The sequence below is a fragment of the Dipodomys merriami genome, unplaced genomic scaffold (assembly GCF_024711535.1).
Source record: "Dipodomys merriami isolate MVZ:Mamm:240054 unplaced genomic scaffold, mDipMer1.0.p SCAF_24, whole genome shotgun sequence".
NCBI classification, from domain to species: Eukaryota; Metazoa; Chordata; class Mammalia; order Rodentia; family Heteromyidae; genus Dipodomys; species Dipodomys merriami.
This window is the reverse complement of record NW_027203826.1, coordinates 22,414,604-22,432,813: the sequence shown is the minus strand read 5'-3', so window position 1 is coordinate 22,432,813 and position 18,210 is coordinate 22,414,604. Positions and strand designations below refer to the sequence as shown.

The 18,210-nt window shown below is 40.7% G+C and overlaps 1 protein-coding gene across 3 annotated transcripts in view; it reads left to right on the top strand.

Moving 5' to 3' along the window:
• The window catches only part of Pappa2 (pappalysin 2), a 221,801-nt gene extending 211,617 nt beyond the window's left edge, over positions 1-10,184 (top strand). For all 3 annotated transcript variants that reach the window (XM_070034409.1, XM_070034410.1, XM_070034411.1), the window contains 2 exons: positions 4,896-4,994; positions 7,020-10,184. In XM_070034409.1, coding sequence (XP_069890510.1) covers positions 4,896-4,994; positions 7,020-7,094 — 174 coding nt within the window. In that variant the 3' untranslated portion in view covers positions 7,095-10,184. The remainder of the gene's footprint in view (positions 1-4,895; positions 4,995-7,019) is intronic.
• Positions 10,185-18,210: the final 8,026 nt, after the last annotated feature.

Here is an 18,210-nt window from a genome sequence, read left to right as displayed (position 1 = left end):
TTCAAGGCTAGCGCTCTACCACTGGAGCCATGGGACCACTTCCAGTTTCACAGGGATTTTCTGCCTCAACTGGCTTTGAACCACGATCCTCAGATCTCAGCCTTCTGAGTAGCTAGGACTATACATATGAGCCACTGGTGCCCAGCTGAGAAAGAAGGAAAGGGGCAGAGAAAGAAAAAGAGAAAAAGAGAAGAGGCAAACTGGTCATTATGTGAGAAATTCTTTCCTGCCACTATTCTACAGAAGAGAGCCCTCAGGACCCTACTTATGGAATGTAGGTTAGATCCTTTTCTCATGTTTGTGTCTTAATGTTAACACTGAGCTACTATACTCAGCTAAGATAGAGTTCAGTGGGTTTCCTCAAGGGCTAGAACCATGTTTAAACTCTTTCTTTATCCTCATAACAGTACCTGCTATGGATACTGATAGAGAGTAAAGAATATTGAGCAACTACATGGCTAACTACAAGCACAGAAAAGAGAGAGCCACTGTCGCCAAGGCTGTCACTATGGTAACCATAAGAAATAGGAAATGCCATTAGACAGAGAGGGGAAAAATAGGTCCCATGGTTTCCCTTATTTGCAATAACTAGTACATGTATAGGACAAGCAGAAAAGGCCAAAAGCTATGTACATATGACCAGATAAGATGATGTTAAGTGAAATGAACCCTAAGATAGGGATACAAATATCTTTTTTCTTTCTTGCTATTGTTTCTAACGTATTTATAATGTACCATGCGATATCTTTGTTTCTTTGTATGTTCCTCCCTGATGTCAGTACCCTGCATCTTGTATATACACTTCTCCAGCTTGGGGAGGGGAAGGGAAAAAATAAAATGCTTAAATGGGTTGAGCCATTGTAACAATGAGATATACAAAACACTATGTTGAAAATGAACTTTACAACTTCACAGTGTGTGTCGGGGGTGGGGAGGGAGTTGTGAAGATGGGAGGGAAGGGATGGTAGGGGGAAAACAAAGGAGGAGGCAACAATGCTCAATAGGAAATGTACTCATTACCTTGCTGTAACCCCTCTGTACAAAATTTTTACAATAAAAAATGTGCAAAAAAAGAAATAGGAAATGCCATTGGACAGAGAGGGGTCGAACTCATCCTATCGTAAGAGTTCTTTCCTGTAATAATAGCAATTATACATAAAGAGGAAATTATGTTCATCTTAGGTAATTTCCAAGGTAGTAGAGGTCATATAGAATAACATTCTTTCTTCTTTTTACTTCCTCTTTTATAGCCAGTTATTTTGACATCTCAATTTCTCAGACTACAACTACCACCAGGAAGCTGGCAGCATGAGCTTTAGAGTAACACCTAAAGTAGGTGTAAAGCTTATACATTACAAGAAGACTAATCCAGGCAGTCTGATTTATTTATTTTTCCTAAATTCTTTTTTTTTTCTTGCCTATCCTGGGGCTTAAACTCTGGGCATGGGTGCTGTCCCTGAGCTTCTTTTGCTCAAGGTGAGTGCTCTATTTCTTGAGCCACAGCACCACTTCTGGCTTTTTTTGAGTAGTATATTGGAGAAAAAGAGTCTCATGGACTTTCCTGCACAGGCTAGTTTTGAACCGTGATCCTCAGATCTCAGCCTTCTGAGTAGGTAGGCATGAGCCACTGGTACCTGGCACTTTTGCTAATTCTAAGGGCTTAAAATTTTTGCCTCAAAGATAAGTCCCAGGTTGTGTGTGTATATCTGCATATATGTCTATGCATGTGCCTGTGTGTGTGTCTGTGTATGATGCATGTATGTGTGTTTGTGTGTGTATGTGAGCACATGTTGGTCTCTACAAATTTATCAAGCTCACCTTCTAGTATAATGAAAATTACAAATACTTACTCTGTAAGTAGTTTCATGTCAAATAAACACGCATTTTCTAAGGAGTGTTTTTTTTTCTTTTCATCAGCATAGATACAATGAGAGTTAGCAGTTTATTCCTTTAGGGAATTTGAAAAGTAGACTTTCATGGAACATCATTTTCTGTTGTTACAGGGTAGGTGAGGTTCACTAGTGAATGGTGAAATTCAGCCCCATCAAGATGGGCTTAGAAACCAAGCGTGGGATCCTCTCTCGGGAATCTTTCCTGAAAGAGGAGACATGACCTGAGGCCAACACCTTTAAGTCCTAAGATTTAAAATCTCCTTTACATTCAGCCTTCAGATACTTTCAAATTTTAGATCAATTACTCACTTTTCCCTTCCTAGTTTTTCCCCCTTTGTAACTTTGGATTCAAGCTGCTGGGCTTCCCAGGCCCATGTTGCCATAGGAGACTGTTTGTTGAGGGTGGAGTGGTTGTTTTTGGCAGGTTCAAGGGTGGGGATCAATTAATCCTAATAGGTATATAGTGCAGTAGACACTTGGGACTTTTTGATCTTTTCTCTGTATTTCTGTCTCTTTTATAAATCCTCTTCTCTTCCCTGATGATCCTTGAAGAGAAGGAAAGGAGGAAGCTTCAGGACGTTATTTGAGGGTCTCACAATAAAAGCTCAGTGGGACCTTGAGCAGGTCACCTAGGCTGTGGTTGCTTTTTGACTTGTCTTCCCTAGAGTTGTTGAGATGAAAAGCATTCCTGCTATAAACTCTGCAAAGAAAGCTTATCCAGGATTCTTTACTAAACTTATTCAAAGTGTAGGCTGTACTTATGAAAAGATATCTAGGATACCTTTAGTAATGCCTTAGGAAGGGCATATTGCTATATATAAGAACATGTTATTTGGGGAGCTCCTTTGGACTTTTATAGATAATAACATGGAAAAGAAAGGAAGGAGGGATGAAGTTTTGCCAGTGAGTCAAGGTTGGAAGGAAAGTAACAGATGTCATGTTGGATGTGTCAAAGGCACTCCCAACATATTTGTAAAAGAGAAAATAAACTCTGGGAAACCTCAGAAGTTGTAGGTGGTCCTCTCAGAGAACCCATAGGTGCAAAGGATGCACTAGTTGTATTTCATCTCTGATCATTTGGCTGCAATTTTTGACCCAAGTCCTGACTGTATAGTTATTCCAAGTTCTCTAAAGCCAGGGTAAATGGCTCAAGTATTAAAGACATATGCTCATCTTGAAATCTTTTATTCCAGTGAAGCCTGAGTTGAAAACAATTCATTTTGCTTCTTTCCTCCTAATAGACATTGCTGTACAGCTGGGGGACAGCTGTTGAGTTGAGATCCACCCACAAGTAGCAGCTTTCCAGTGGTTGGCAAACTGGTACACAGCTGGAATGGGATATTCAAATGACTTCAGGACCCCATAGAATAAATCAAACATCGAAGTAATAACTTGGATGCGCTTGTTCTGATGTAACTCAATTGCTAAAAATTATTTAATGGCCATTTTTGAGTTGAGTGGTCTATCTCATCAAAGCCCAGTGTACTAGGAAATAATCTTTCTCTTTGACATTTCAGGAGAGCAGAGAAGAGAAAGTGAATGGAACATGTAAACTAGAAAGTAACCTCAGAACTCTACATTCTGGGGTTTGACCCTAAGACCCTTCCTAAGCCTTTGCATTTGGGCATTTGCTCAGAATGGTGATCAGCCAATGTTCTCAAAGACATGGACTGGCTGATAGAACCTCCTGGACAAAATGGGACCATGTTTCTCTTCAGAGATAGCTCTGGCTGTGTAAAAGCAATGTATTGAGCCCCTAAGCTAATTTTTGCCAATTCTGTGGCTTGAACTCACAGCCTAGACACTGTCTCTGAGCTTGATTTTGCTCAAAGCTAGCACCCTATCGCTTGAGCCACTTCCAGCTTTTTCTGTTTATGTGGTACTGAGGAAACAAACCCACGGCTTCGTGCATGCTAGACAAGCACTCTACCACTAAACCACATTCCTAGTCCCACGGAATTATTTTTTAACTGCTGTTCTTATCACACATTCCCTTTTGGGGTGAAACAGTCCATTAGCTCTGGTTTAGTCTGGACCCCTTCCTCACTTTGGTTCCTATTAGCTGGCAGCAATAAGAAGAGTCTTAGTTCTCTCTAGTCTGACCATAGGACTAGCTTCTGTGCATCAAGTGGCTGCATATGTGGGAATATTCCACTTTCAACCCTGGTGTCTTCAATTTTCAGACAGCTGCTCTTTGGACAGCCATCAATTGAGTCATTGTAGCCTCCAAATACTTTTAAATAAAGACTTCACAGGTGGACCCATTGCAACAATGAAATGTACAAGATGCTATGTTGAAAAGAGAACTTTACAACTTTGGCAGGGAGGAGGGAGAGAGATGGGAGGGCAGAGATGGGAAGGGGAAACAAAGGAGGAGGCAACAATGCTTGATAAGAAATGTACTCATTACCTTGCTCATGTAATTGTAACCCCTCTGTACGGTATTCTCACAATAAAAAACATTAATAATAAAAAAGACTTCAGTGTACCAGGAGAAGGGCTGGAGGTTTTAGCTTAATAGAAGCAATGCAAAGCCAAAGCATATGACAACTAAAACCAAATTCTGTTTCACCCTGGCTGTGGGACCTGGAGAGATTTTTATCATCTTTACGCATCTAATAACATAGGAGTTTTAAAACCAATCTTGCCTCGAACTCTGGCTTTTTCTGAAGGTGGTGAGTTCTGATGTGTGAGACTGTTTGTAATCTATATAACTGTAAAGACCAGTTACTTCAAGAAAGCAAAATGATTGGTCAAAGAGTTTAACCACCCATCCCAGACCTTAAACTAGGCCAGAACCTGATGTTGCAACATTGGGCAATTCCTGAGACCTAGTTTTCTTACTTCAAGGTTTTTCAGCTTCTTGAGAATGTGTCCTGCCCTTGGGTACTCTCCCATACTGTCTAGAATTCTACAGATTGGATTGGAGGGTGGGGAAGGTGAGTGAGAAAGAAAGAGAGGTCTAGGAAAGCTGCTTAGAGACCTCTGGCTCTGTCTCAACAGCCTTTTCAAGCAGATGGTTGGTGTGACACTATCAACAACCGGGCCTACTGCCACTATGATGGGGGTGACTGCTGCTCTTCCACACTCTCCTCCAAGAAGGTAAGTAAGAGCCCTTAGGACTCAGGGGAAGACAAGGAGATTCTAGGATGTGAGTGGTTCTCCTTAATGGTGTATGATGAACGAATACTCGAGGTTCTAAACTTGAGCGTCATGGTATTTAGTGTATACTTGCAGAAAATAGTGACATTGTGTCTCTTTATTCCAAATATTCACTGGCCATTTAACAGTATTCTCACCGCTGATTCTAATTTGTCAATCCAGTGGCCCAAAGATTTTGCGGCTGGAAGTCTCATACTCACCCCAGGTGACTCTATAGGCCAGAATAATAATGGTATCTTCCTCTTGAGAATGCTGGATCATCAACAAAATGCTTTTGTTTATTATCCATCTTCATAATTAAACTAATAATCTTAGATAGCACCTTATAGGCTAGTGTAAGCACATGTTGAATGAATGGCTTCTACAAACCACCTACAATACTTTGGCCCCTATCCTGAGCAGTAGCCTTTTATTTGATGTGCTTTATACTCATTCTTAGATGATAATCTGCTGAAATCTTGTACTGCTATGAGTAAATATCTAAGTACTCCAAAGATGTTTGAAGCTGTTTGACCAACCAGCTTGATGAATCAGAAATATGCCGGTGTTCTTTCCTTTCATGTCTCTACATGCCTAATGTGATCATCTCTAAGCAGACTTGAATACTCTCTTTGTTGCAATTATTTATTAATCACCTACAATATTCAGGGCACTATTCTCAACACATATGTATTAATTTATTTAGTACAGAACACGTAGGAATTTATCACATGATTATCCAATCTGTGCCTCTTTTGTCTAAAAAAAAAACAAAACAATAAATTCTGAGCAAAGAGCAACAGATCAAGACTTTGGGTAGAAAGTCAGAAACCTAGTTTTTATCTAGCTAGTTTTGATTCTCAGTTGTGAGAGGAATGTGGCAAAGCACCTGTCCCTGCACAGGAAGGCCTGGCCAATTAGGAGGAAAGCAAACAAGCCCACCTCACCCAATGCAAACCTGTTCACAGATTTCAGTGCCTGGGGCCAATATATACAACAATCACGATTGTTGATTTGGCTACTAAGTCACATTTGAATCAAATGTGCACATATGCTTGGAAATTTCCCCAAACAGCCCCATCCATTCTCGAACCTAGATGTCCAACCATCACTGAAAATGTACGTGGAACTAGTACTATAAAAAATCATATTTGATAACCAATGCCCAAAGAGTATAACCTTTACTACTTTTCCATGGTATTAAAACATGGAAACCAAGCCACTTTGATCATATTTCCAAAATGTCCTGTTCTGTTTGGTGGTACATTTGAGTACACAAAAAGAGGTGTGTATCTGTTGCTAGCAAGGTAAGCAGGAGCAGACCAACTTTTGCTGAAGTATCTCTGGCATGGAAGAGGGATTACTATGTATAAGGAGGGTAATCAAGCCAAAATATATCATGCACTCAAGTAAGACAAAATATGATGCTTCTTAGGATGTCAAAGATGGTCTCAATGCCTAGAGAACACCTAGGAGTCAAAGTCAGAGAGCTAGCCTGTAGATTCTGAGCTTTAATTGTCACTACTCTAAATGAAGTCACTCAACCTCTGGCCTTTCAAGTAAATATGAAGTACTAGTGTTTATATTTCCTGATATTTTAAGGAATTTTGTTATATTGAGGGCAGCAACAAAAATAATATTAGACATCAGTGGGAATATTAGAAATGGTTCTAACAGAAACTAATTATAGGTGCCTGACAACATATGTAAACCCATCCATTTATTTTAACCACACAAGCACTGTCTGTTGTCTCTCTCACTTTACATAAGAAAAAAGCCAAGCAAGGAGTGATTATCTTGTCTAAAATGACATGATGTATAAATGAGAGACACAAGTGTTCATTTCAACTCTATGATATTAACAAACAATTCTCTACTTCTTCCTGGACCAAGTGAGAAAGGCCAACTTGTAGAAAAGGAGGAAACTTGGTACACACATGCACACACACACAGTGAGTTACTTCAACCTGCCTTTCTTTCCCCTAGGTCATTCCATTTGCTGCTAACTGTGACCAGGATGAATGCACCTGCCGAGACCCCAAGGCGGAAGAAAATCAGTAATTGTGGGATCGAGCTCCTCCCTCCTCTACCCTGGAGGCAGCCAGAGAGAGGAAACAAGGGGCAAATGAAGAAGAGAGGCCATGTAGTGGAGGCAGATTATAAGATGGCTGGTTTAGAAACAGAGGAGGATGCTTATAGGTGCCAACTAATATATTGAGTAGCCTGAGTAGTGAAGAATTATAAACTAAACTTTCTTTGAAATGTCAGTTGGCTAAAAATGGAAGGAGAAATATAATAAACAGCATCCTCCTCCCCCATCTCTATTCTACCCAACCTTATCCTCAACTTTTGACCTACTCCCCAATTTGCACCCTGTCAACTGCTCAGCCCCACCCAATGTGTAGATCCATATCAAAATATCAGAAGAGAAGTTGCCAGGACACTCTGTTAATACTGGTATCAAACTGATTAACATCTTTTAGGGTCTGTCTACTCTAAACTGGCCCTTGCCCTTTCTTTTGTGTAGTCTCTTAAATCATAAGGTTAGTTATTAATTCTTTATGAGTATTTAAACATAATTCTATAAATATATTATAATATTATATTTTTTGCTGTTTACTAAGCTAAAAAATTTATCCATTGTTCCACATATGCTGCTGAGAAGTTCATGTCCAAAATTAATGCTGAGGCTTTGAGGACAGAAACACCAGTTTTTCTGCCATCTTTTTATGGAGAGAGACTAGCAGGTTGAGTGGGAAGTGGGAAAAGAGAGGAGAATAAATGGAATTCACAATGCTAGCATGTCAGCTGATCATCTTCTCATAACCGGGAAGCCAAGCCCACTTCACAGGATATGCAGGTTGGAAGAATAATTTAGAGAGACATGGACAATGAGGTGTGATGGATCAGGAGATCTAGACAATGATTTATAAGTATCTATCACATAAACTTCATATGAAGTTTGCTCCATTTCTCAGATTGTGCAGCTGGCGTTGGTAAGACAGGGCTGTCTATATGGACCTCTTCAAAGTGTGGGTGGCAGGTAGTCAGCCGGTCAAAAAGTTGTTATTAGGGCTCATTCTCTAAATACCAGGATGATAGGAACTTAAACACTCTTCATATCTAGTGGATGGTCTCCTTCCTTGTTAGAAGTCCAAACCCTGTCCATCACTCACAGCCGTATCACCAACTGTTGATTTTCTGAGATAAAATACTTTGGAAATGAGATGAGATTAAAGTGGGAAGACAGGAAGGAAGGGGTCAAATAAGATCAAAGAAAGAGAGATGAGAGGTCAGGCTGAAATCAAGTTTGAGTTTAAGGGGATGAAGCGAGACAAAGAGACTAGGCCATTGTTCCAAGTCTCCAAATTGGACCAAAGTGGCTTCTTTGAGCAATGCAGCGGCTGACATAAATTGTATTGAAACACAACCTATATCATCATATCTGGGCAAACCTATAGCATCAAGTTGGGCAAATTATGGAAACACATGGAACAAGGGTGACACTCTGTGGGGAGAAAGAAGAATTTCAACTATTTAGGATCCATTTTGTTGTCTTTCCTCTTGTTCAGATGAATTACACAGGACATGGCCATTTTAACCTTGCTTCTGTTCATATGCATCCCATCTTCATTAATTTTTTGCCATGTGGTCAATTTAAGTTTTTTTTTCCTTGAAATAGTTTCTGAGTTAGAGATAGTAAGGAACAGTTTCTGTTCAACATCCTGTCTTACCATCATCTTAAAAAAGGACATGAGTCATGCCTCTCCCCGTTTCTTCTCTAATAGAGACCAAGAACCAAACTTAGAGCTCAACTTCAGGGTTTCCACATCATCTGCTCTTTGTGCTGACCAGCTATTTGCCTCTTCCCATAAACACTGAAACAATGGCTTTTCAAAAAGGAAATATTATGTGCCACAGTAACCTATGACCCCCCAATATCATATATGAAGAAAAATATTGTAGAATGAAAAATCAAAAATATAACCATATATATCCATTTATCTGTAGGCATGTGCAGAGTTTGTCCATCTGAAATTCCCTATTGTCTGTGGCTAACCATAAAGGAAACTATCGCCTAAGTATAATTCACTTCATAAGCTTTGCTTATGTAGCCCTGGGAAGGCAATTAACATTTATTTCTGGGATACTGATAGGCTTTAATATGGAAAAGAACATGGAAAGCTTTAGATTTTCTATTTAAAAAAACAAAACACAAAGCACATTGTAAACTTGTTTTCCTGTGGGGAGAGGAGGGGACATCCAAATTCCTGGATGTGTGTCAAGCTCTGTCTTAGACCATCCATCCAGAGACTTGGGCAGAGTTTTACTTATGGTGGATGTGATCCAGCACAGCAAGGATACAGCCTTCACAAGAACTATGGAGCTCACGATGTCCACCAGTATGTGTCTATGCTCAGTCCCTTCCCAAGAGTAATAGTGGACACCTGTGTTTCTTTCTTCATTTAAAAAATAGTTGCTTCTCTGTTGGCAACATGTACAACTCAAAACTGTGCAGTATTTGAAAATTCCCTAGGTTGAGGGCTGCCCAAGTGTCTTTCAGTCCTTGTCCCTGGGCCCTAGGGTTCTGAACCATTCTGGTCACTGTTAAAATAAAAGGACCAATAAACCATGTTATAGATCCCAAGATAACAACTCACATTTGCTTCAGAGGGTTGTTTGCATTCTGCTACTCTTACCTACCCATAGATTCCTTGAGAAGCTGTCCCACGGGGTCTTTATTTGTTGTTGTTGTTGTTTCAGGGTCACTGCTCTGTTTCTTCTGTTTCCTAGTAATTAGAAGCTCTGGTACAAAGGTTGCCCAGGAAGAGCTGACTAAGCAGGTAGCCTCCGATCAGAAGCACAAGTGAGAAGTCAGAGTGACATGAATGGACAGATCCTGGCAAAAATAAATGAATAAAGGAAGTAAAGAGCTCTGCTTGATTCTCTACTTCCCTTTCCTCCATGATACAGCATTGGACTTGGCACTTCATCTATTCTGTGTGATCACTATTGAGTGTGTCAGTTAGCACCCAACAGGATAGCTTGATTTAAAAAAAAACATAGTGAAAGGAGCTGATCTACTGTATTGTAACGTAAAATAGCTACAACCAGTTATTTTGTAAGATTATAAAATGTTCATTAAAAAAAATCAGCACACAAAATGTGAAGGGTGTATGGTGTTTTATTCTTGAGTTTATATCATCTCCTGATTTCCAAATCACCTTCCTTGGGCTCTATGTAGATTCAAATCTCAGTTATTTGTTAAGTGGTTGGTTGTCCATTCTTTTCTGTCACTTAAAAACTACTATTTACATGAATAGGATGTGTAAGGGAGATAAATGTGACAATTCACAAGAAACAACACATAGGAAAATGAACTGTGTGCAATGGTAATGTCCAGTGCCTCAGATGTCATTTAAAGAGGAAATAGGCATCACTCTTAGAGGCCAAAGGTAGGTGCATTTGAAGGATGGTTGGTAAAAGATGCACATGACTTGACAAGGAGTTGGGGAAAGAGAAGGCTAGAGAAAAGATGTAAAAGCTAGGAATGAGAAAGATTACCCATTGTGGCCATCAGTGAGGCCTCCATCTAAGCTGGAAGGTAGGCTAATATGTGCTTAGCATATGGTAAGCACCATCGTAATTAACCCCAGAAAGATCTGCAAATCATGTATTCTTACTTCACAGAAGAGAACACCAAGCAATACCCTGGACAAGGAAACTAAGTTAGGTTGGAGTCCAATCTGTGGGACACTAAAATGTAAGGTGGAACAGAAAGATTGAGACTAATCAGGCAAGGAAAGAGAAGAGAATACCCAGAATGATGTCCCACAATTTGTAGCCATGATCATCAGTGAGTAAATGGAGGCAGAATGAGTAGACTTTAGGGGATGGGTAGTTATTTGCTCTTTTTAAAACTTAATTGAGGACTAGATAGATAGAAATTGGTTGGAAATGTCATAGAAAAAAAAATGTTCTCCAGATACCATTGGCCCATGACTATGATCCTAACTACTCAGAAGGCTGAGATCTGAGGATCATGATTAGAAGCCAGACAGGGAAGTCCTGAAAGACCCTGATCTCCAGCTAACCACCAAATTCATATAGTCACAGTAGAGCTGTGGCTTAAGTGGTAGCCTTGTACAAAAAGAAAAGCTCAGGGAAGTACTCAAGCTATGAGTTCAAGCCCCAGAAGAACCAGCATGCAAACACACACACACACACACACACACACACACACACACACACACACACACACTCGTGTTCATCTCCCTGGAGTAAACTTCTACAGCTGGGACTAGGTTGTAACTAAGATCTCTGGACATGCCAGGCCCCATTTGGCTACTGGCAGTGTGGGATGGATATCTCAGCACACCTAGCAAACACAGGAAGCTTTGAGAAATAAGTAGTTGGATTCATGGAATTGGAACTTGGGAGACAGTTCTGTGGTTAGAAATAAACACATTATAGTAAAAAAAAGAATACTACCTGCCATCTTCTTTGAAGGTTTGCAAAGTGCTTTCACATGTTTTCTGGTTACCCAAGGGCAAAGCAGAGCAGGAACAGTTCTGATTTTTTTTTCCTTATTTTTATAGAAGAAGAAACTTAGAGAGATTATTGGACAAACTAAGTTCACATATCAAAGTTCAAATTGGGATGGGAATCCAAATGTTTTTGCCCCCAAATACAATGTATTTTCTGCTCCATCATTCTTAGACCCCCCCAGGCCCAAGAGAGAGCCCAGCTCCCAAAGGTAATGGGAAATGTTAACATCTATTTTACCTATTTCAAGATACCCCTCATTGGTTTCCTTGTCATTTTCTTACTAGTTTCCCTCTCCTGCCAGCTTGCCATTGCAAATGGGAAGAAAGTCGTCTTGAGCACCCTTCCAGGACCCTCTCCTCATGCCAGGCCCTGAGGATAAGCAGATGCCCTTGCACATGCCAGTTAGGACAGCTGGACAGAAACATCTGGCAGGGCTGCCTCCTTTTTTAATAGCTTCCCCAGGGAGAGCTCTGGTCAGAGACTTTGGAGCTCTGGTTTCCACTGACTGACAAACTTAAATGATGTGATGAGTCACTCATAGCCTGGGAGATTCACTACTCTGAGATTTAGGCCAAGAAGAGGATGGGGCCCTCAGTCGGGTGGAGGAGTCAATGAGAATGGTTTACATTTAGAAATAGCTTCAGTGTGTCTCTGGAGTCACCTGTTTTTGTATAACCCCAAGAATACCACTAATACTGGGCCATTTATGGTTTCCCAATGGTAGACTCAGAAGACAAAAAGGGTAGTAATAGAACCTTCCATATATGTCATAGGTATTTGTCTTGAAGAAACAAAACTGATTTAGATACTAGTCTGCTATGGGCTTGAAAACATATTTTCCAGTCAGCACCTAGGTCAATGCCCTGAGGATCATGTCTAAGGGAGGCTGAAGGCAAGGATTTGCTACATTTAGGTCCTTGCTAGTAATTGGTTTTGTTTGCTTGTTTGTGTTCTAATCCTGCCACTCGAGCTTTAGGGTATATTGTTTAGTGTCTATAGTAACTGGTGTGATAATGACAAAGCACGTCTCCAAAGAAGCCTATCAGACCAATCCAGTTAATGCTTCAGATGAAGATAACCGGAACATTTCTATACATCTGTGTAGTCTCTATGCTGGGAAATATTGCTTATTAACACAAGACTGCTCAGTTTTTTCTCCTCCTGGACTGAGGTACTCTTCTAGGGAATGCAAGGCAAGGATGGCTCAATCTGGGCCTTGAAAGTCAATGTGTCGGTATATGGGTAACTTGAGATCCATGGGCAACTCAATGCTTATCTGCAAGGGTGGAATATCCAAGTGTCCAAGTTGGTAGATTTGAATCTACACCTTATTATTGAGTCTCTCAAACTTACTGCCTAGATATGTGTCTTTGCAGCACCATGTTTCCAGCACAGTTCCTAAACTGCACCAAGGAGACAGTGAGTAAGGAGAGTAGAAGGGACTCCATGAGTGTGAACTAGTCTCTTGAGAGTGTGAAAGTGGAAAGGGGAGGAAGTTGCCCTTCTATGGATTGCATAAGTGCTCCGAGTTCTCAAGCACCCTGGGACTCTGACATTAAAAGGCTTCTGAGTTGCACACCAGCATTAGTTATGTTCTCAGGACAGAGAGAACAGATGGAGACTCTTGAGTAGTTTGGCTGCCAGGAAATGTTCTAGACCACTGATCCAGAGAGAAACAGAATGGATATGTAGGATAATTGTGGCAAAGCCTGGCACTGAGAAAAAAGGAGGAAAGGATAAAAGGATGAAAGGAAATATTAGACAGTAGAAGAAATGTTTATAAGCTCAGCTGGAATCTTCTTGGAAAATTGCATTACCTATGTAAACTGCTGAAACTTTTCCTCAAAAGACAACTGAAAGTATCTAGTTTATAGAATAGCAATGTCCTACATACATTTTTTATGATGTTCTATACCTGCATTGTGGACACAGGTTGCTGTCTAGCCTTAATAAGACAGGGCAATTGAATCTTGAATTTTACTTAATAAGTTAAATGTGACTAGCCACATGTAGCAAGTGGCTACTGAATTGGAGAGCACAGTTCTAGCATATTTTTTTTCACATACATCATTTAATTTTCTCTTAAAAGATTTTTCTAGGGGCTGGGAAGGTGGCTCAGTGGTAGAGCGCTTGCCTTGCATGCCTGAGGCCTTGGGTTTGATTCCTCAGCACCACATAAACAAAAAAGAAAAAATTCGGAAGTGACACTGTGTCTCAAGTGTTAGAGCACTAGCCTTAAGCTGAAGAGCTGAGGGACAGCGCCCAAGCCTCACGACCAGACCCCCCCCCAAAAAAAGATTTTTCTAATGATTTTTAAAATTGTAACTGACATAAAGCACATTATGTTCACTTAGATATTTCTGGTTAGATTATTGGAGTTCAGTAAAAATAAATGCAATAAAGCACCTACAAATTATACAGGCAGAAACCTCAAACCATGAATTAAACAGAAACATAATCCCATGTAGTTGAAAGGCACAGATGAGTGGATAACAGTTCAAAGTTAGCCCAAGTACAAAGTTCACTAGATTTTATCTGGGGGAAAAAAAAAAGCTGGCTGTGGTAGCAGACACCTGTAATCCCAGCTGCTAAACAGATATAGGAAGTGGCACAGGCACTAGACTATCTAAAAACAAATTAACAAAGTAAATAGAGTTAGTACAGTGTGTAGGGCTCCAGTAGAGCCCAAATGGTAGAACACTTGCTAGTAAGTGCAAAGCACCGAGTTCTAACTCCAGTACTGCAGATTTCTGGGGGCAATAAAATAGTTGGGTCTAAATTGAGAGGAAAGTCTGTCAGAAAGAACCCAGAATGTGTGCCATCATGTTAAGCTTTGGCTGGTTCTTTAACAATAATTCAGGTAGTGGTGACAATACAAAGCCAATACAGATGACTATAGGTTTTAAGTTCATAGTATCAAAATAACTCATTCTCAAGTTGACCTTGGGGATTGAGGTTCACACTAAGGTTGAGACCTACTTTGCCCCAGCTGAGGAATATACATGCACATTGCAGATATACACATGTAGTCCACATGAGCTGGGAAAAGGAAGTAGCAGCTGTTTATTGACCAGGAAATTGTTTATTGATCAGGGTTAAAGAGGCTTCCTGCTAGAATATTGATTGTTGGGTGATCTTGAGCAAAGGTGGGTAATAGCTTGTGATTCAATTTTCTCATCTGTAAAAAGAGAACAACAATAATCCCCAGCTCAAAATGGTTATGCAGATGTGTTACAGTGATCATAAAGCACGAATTATGGAACAGCCACTCTGTTGTTGTATGTATTCTTTACCCAGGTGAATGGAAGTATCGCTGACTTAAGAAATAGAGGATGGGTTATGGTGAGTGGCTGACATGTGAATTGCTATGTACTTTTGCACTTTGACCTTGGATGTAAGTTATTCTAACAGGTTGGTACTCTCTCTCTCTCTGTTTTCTCTATCTTCTCTCTCTCATCTAATTCCTTTCCCTACCTTTCCCTTCCTCTCATATATTTCAATTATAATTAAGTGCTTCATTCAAATCTATATCATGTTCCATGTTCCAGTTTGAGACTTCAGATTATTTAATTCTAATTCTAATTTCAAGTATTAAGGGAAGGAAAAATATTCCTCAATTATGTCAGCAAGACAAAGTAATTTATCAGCTCATTCAGAAGGTCATCTCACTGACAACCTGGTCCCCAGACTCTCCCTAGGTAACATTCACTAATCCATACTCAATTTTTAAGCTAAACAATTTACCTTCATGACGATGAGAACCCAGTAGTAGCAGGAATCATTTGTAAGTATACATAAAGGTCAAGGTAGGACCAAGACATCTGGAATCAGGTCTTGATACCCTTAAAGTGCCTTGGCAGACAGTCTGGATGCTTCCATATTTGTGTGAGCGGGTTCAGAACGTAGACCTCATTTGGAATCCCAGCTCAGCGAGTCCCTGAGCAGATTGGCTCAAGTCTTGTAGGGCTCATGTGTAAAATGGAGAGTGAGTTTAAATTTGCTAGGTTGCAACACACATTCAAGTAAGTCACACTAGTAACACTTGGCATTGCAAAGAGTTCTCCATACTTTCTTGTAGTATAACTGAAATTAAATACGACTACTATATACCTTTCAATAAACATTGATTAAAGAACCAATTTCCTTCCTTGTCGATGAGGTGCCTTATGGAACTTGATTAGCATTAAAACCTTATTATTTACCTCCAGTTTCTAATCACACTGTATCTTCTGCACGAGTTTCTTCTTAAGTACTTAAGGTTTAGGGTAGGACAAAAAAGGTTAACTTAGGAGTAAAGAAATTAAGTGGCAAGGTCTGATTCTGGCATTGTCTATTTCCTGGGATGTCACAGGAGCTCCAGGTGACCTGGCCAGCACTCAACTTCACTGGATTGTGCCTGGTTTTCCCTGAACTCATATTTATGTGTGTGTGTGTGTGTGTGTGTGTGTGTGTGTGTGTGTGTGTGTGTGTATGTATATATATATATATATATATATATATATATATATGGTCATGGAAAAAATATATAGATAGATTGCCAGTCCTGGCCTTGAACTCAGGGCCTGGGCACTGTCCCCAAGCTTCTTTTGCTCAAGTCTAGCACTCTATCACTTGAGCCACACACAGTGCCACTACTTCTGGCTTTTTCCTCTGTATGTGGTGCTGAGGAATCAGATTCAGGACTTCATGCATGCTAGGCAAGCATTAAAGCCGGACCTCCTAGCTATTGATTGCTTTGTCTAACCACTGGTCTTCAGTCTTAATATCTGAATTTTTTTAACTCTCTAATTCAAGTCCCTGTGTCATGCTGGCCTTAGCTCTTCACTGTACTTGTGGACTAAACGTTCAGGATTCAGCCTTTTTTCCAGATTCACTCCTCTGCCACCCACATCTTCTGGCTGACCAATGGCTTTTCTTTGATCACACTGTGAGGGCTGAGGTCCCAGGTCCATCCTTACAGTGGAAATGCCACCTTTGAGAAGGCAGGCAGGAAATGGCCGAAGTGAGCTTCTTCAGAGAAGGACTTTCAAAATACCTTCTCATTTCATGAAGAATGTCAGTCTCAGAGTTTGGGGGGCCGGGGGGAGGGGGAGGAAGACATGATTTGTACATTGAGTCTCTTTTGGCTCTCTGAGGAGTTTTCCAGATTTCTTCTGGGAAGCCCCTATTCTGTGGCCAGCAGGAGGAAAACCTGCACCTGGGAGGCCTGCTTGACTTTTCCATTCCTGTCTTCATCCCGAGCATTCCTGAGAGGTACAGGCAGTCCTGCTAGTGGCCTGGCTCCAGGCTCTGTGGGAAGAAAACGCAGCTATGCTCAGACATTCCAATTGCTGCTCAAACCCAATGGCACTTCATTAAGTCCTGGGCCACACCCTCCTCCTCTGGAGTGTTTGCTGGTTGCCATAGCAACCAAATAGCTTTCTTTATGTTCCCTTCCTCGCCATGCTCCAGTCGGCTGCTTCACCAACACCTCTATTGCAGGCCTTTCCAATCCTTTTCCAGTTGCCAAGGGACACAAAGGCTATGGGGTGAGAATGAAAACATCCTTTCCTGCCTGCTACCCAGCAGTGAGACTGTTTTCAATGTCAGAGGTCTGAAATGCAGTAACTGACCTTCCTGGTTAGGAGGTGACCATGGTGTAGACACAGGAATGAAAATGGAAGTGTGAGAACATTTCTGCTCAATAAGTGAAGATACTTCTAAGTAGCTGGAAAGCTCTTAGGATATGACCAGACTCAGGTGGGGTTGGTGATTATGCTTTGGCTTTTATGCTAGTATAGATCAAAAGGTAATGAGACCAGAGAAGAGGGGCACTTTGGAGTTCTATCTATGGTAATTGATGCCTAGTACCAGGAGCCTGAATTGTGCATAGGTCTAGGCCCACAGCTGATCCTTCACCATAGCCTAGACTAACATTGTGAGAAAGACCTACAGGAACACAACACTGCATTTGTCTCTTAGAACACAACAAATAAACATCCCACTGCTCCCAAACACAGCCAGCCAGATGAACAAACTTGTTCAACTAAATGCTGCCATTTGATGAGTTCTCTGGTCAGGGAAAACTAACCTAGGTCATTTCAGTGAGCCACAGAACACTGTTGAGAGTAGCACACAATACCAATTGCCTTTAAGAGGTTGCTTACATTCTCCAAGTTTCCTTATGGAAAAATGTAGATAGCGGTGATTATGGGTTCACAGTGTTATTAAGAGGATTAGGAAAAAGAAAAGATTTATAATAAAAGAATAAGGTATTTTATTCTAAAATAATTAGATTAAGCAAGGTGCTTTTATGGTCCTGGCACACAGTAAAGAATCAGTGGCAGTTGCTATTAACACAACAGCATCTTCAGCAACAAAAGATATTCCATTTTTTAAAAATGGTAAAAGTGAATGTCAAAAATTCAACAGGAGCTAGGCATCAGTGGTGCTCGCCTGTAATCCTAGATACTCAGGAGGCTGAGATCTGAGGACTGTGGTTCAAAGACAGCCTGGACAAGGAAAGTCTGTGAGACTCTTATCTCCAATTAACTACCAGAAAAGCAGGAGTGGCACTGTGGCTCAAGTGGTAGAGCACTTGCCTTGAGCTGAAGAGCTGAGGGACAGCACCCAGGCCCAACGTTCAAGC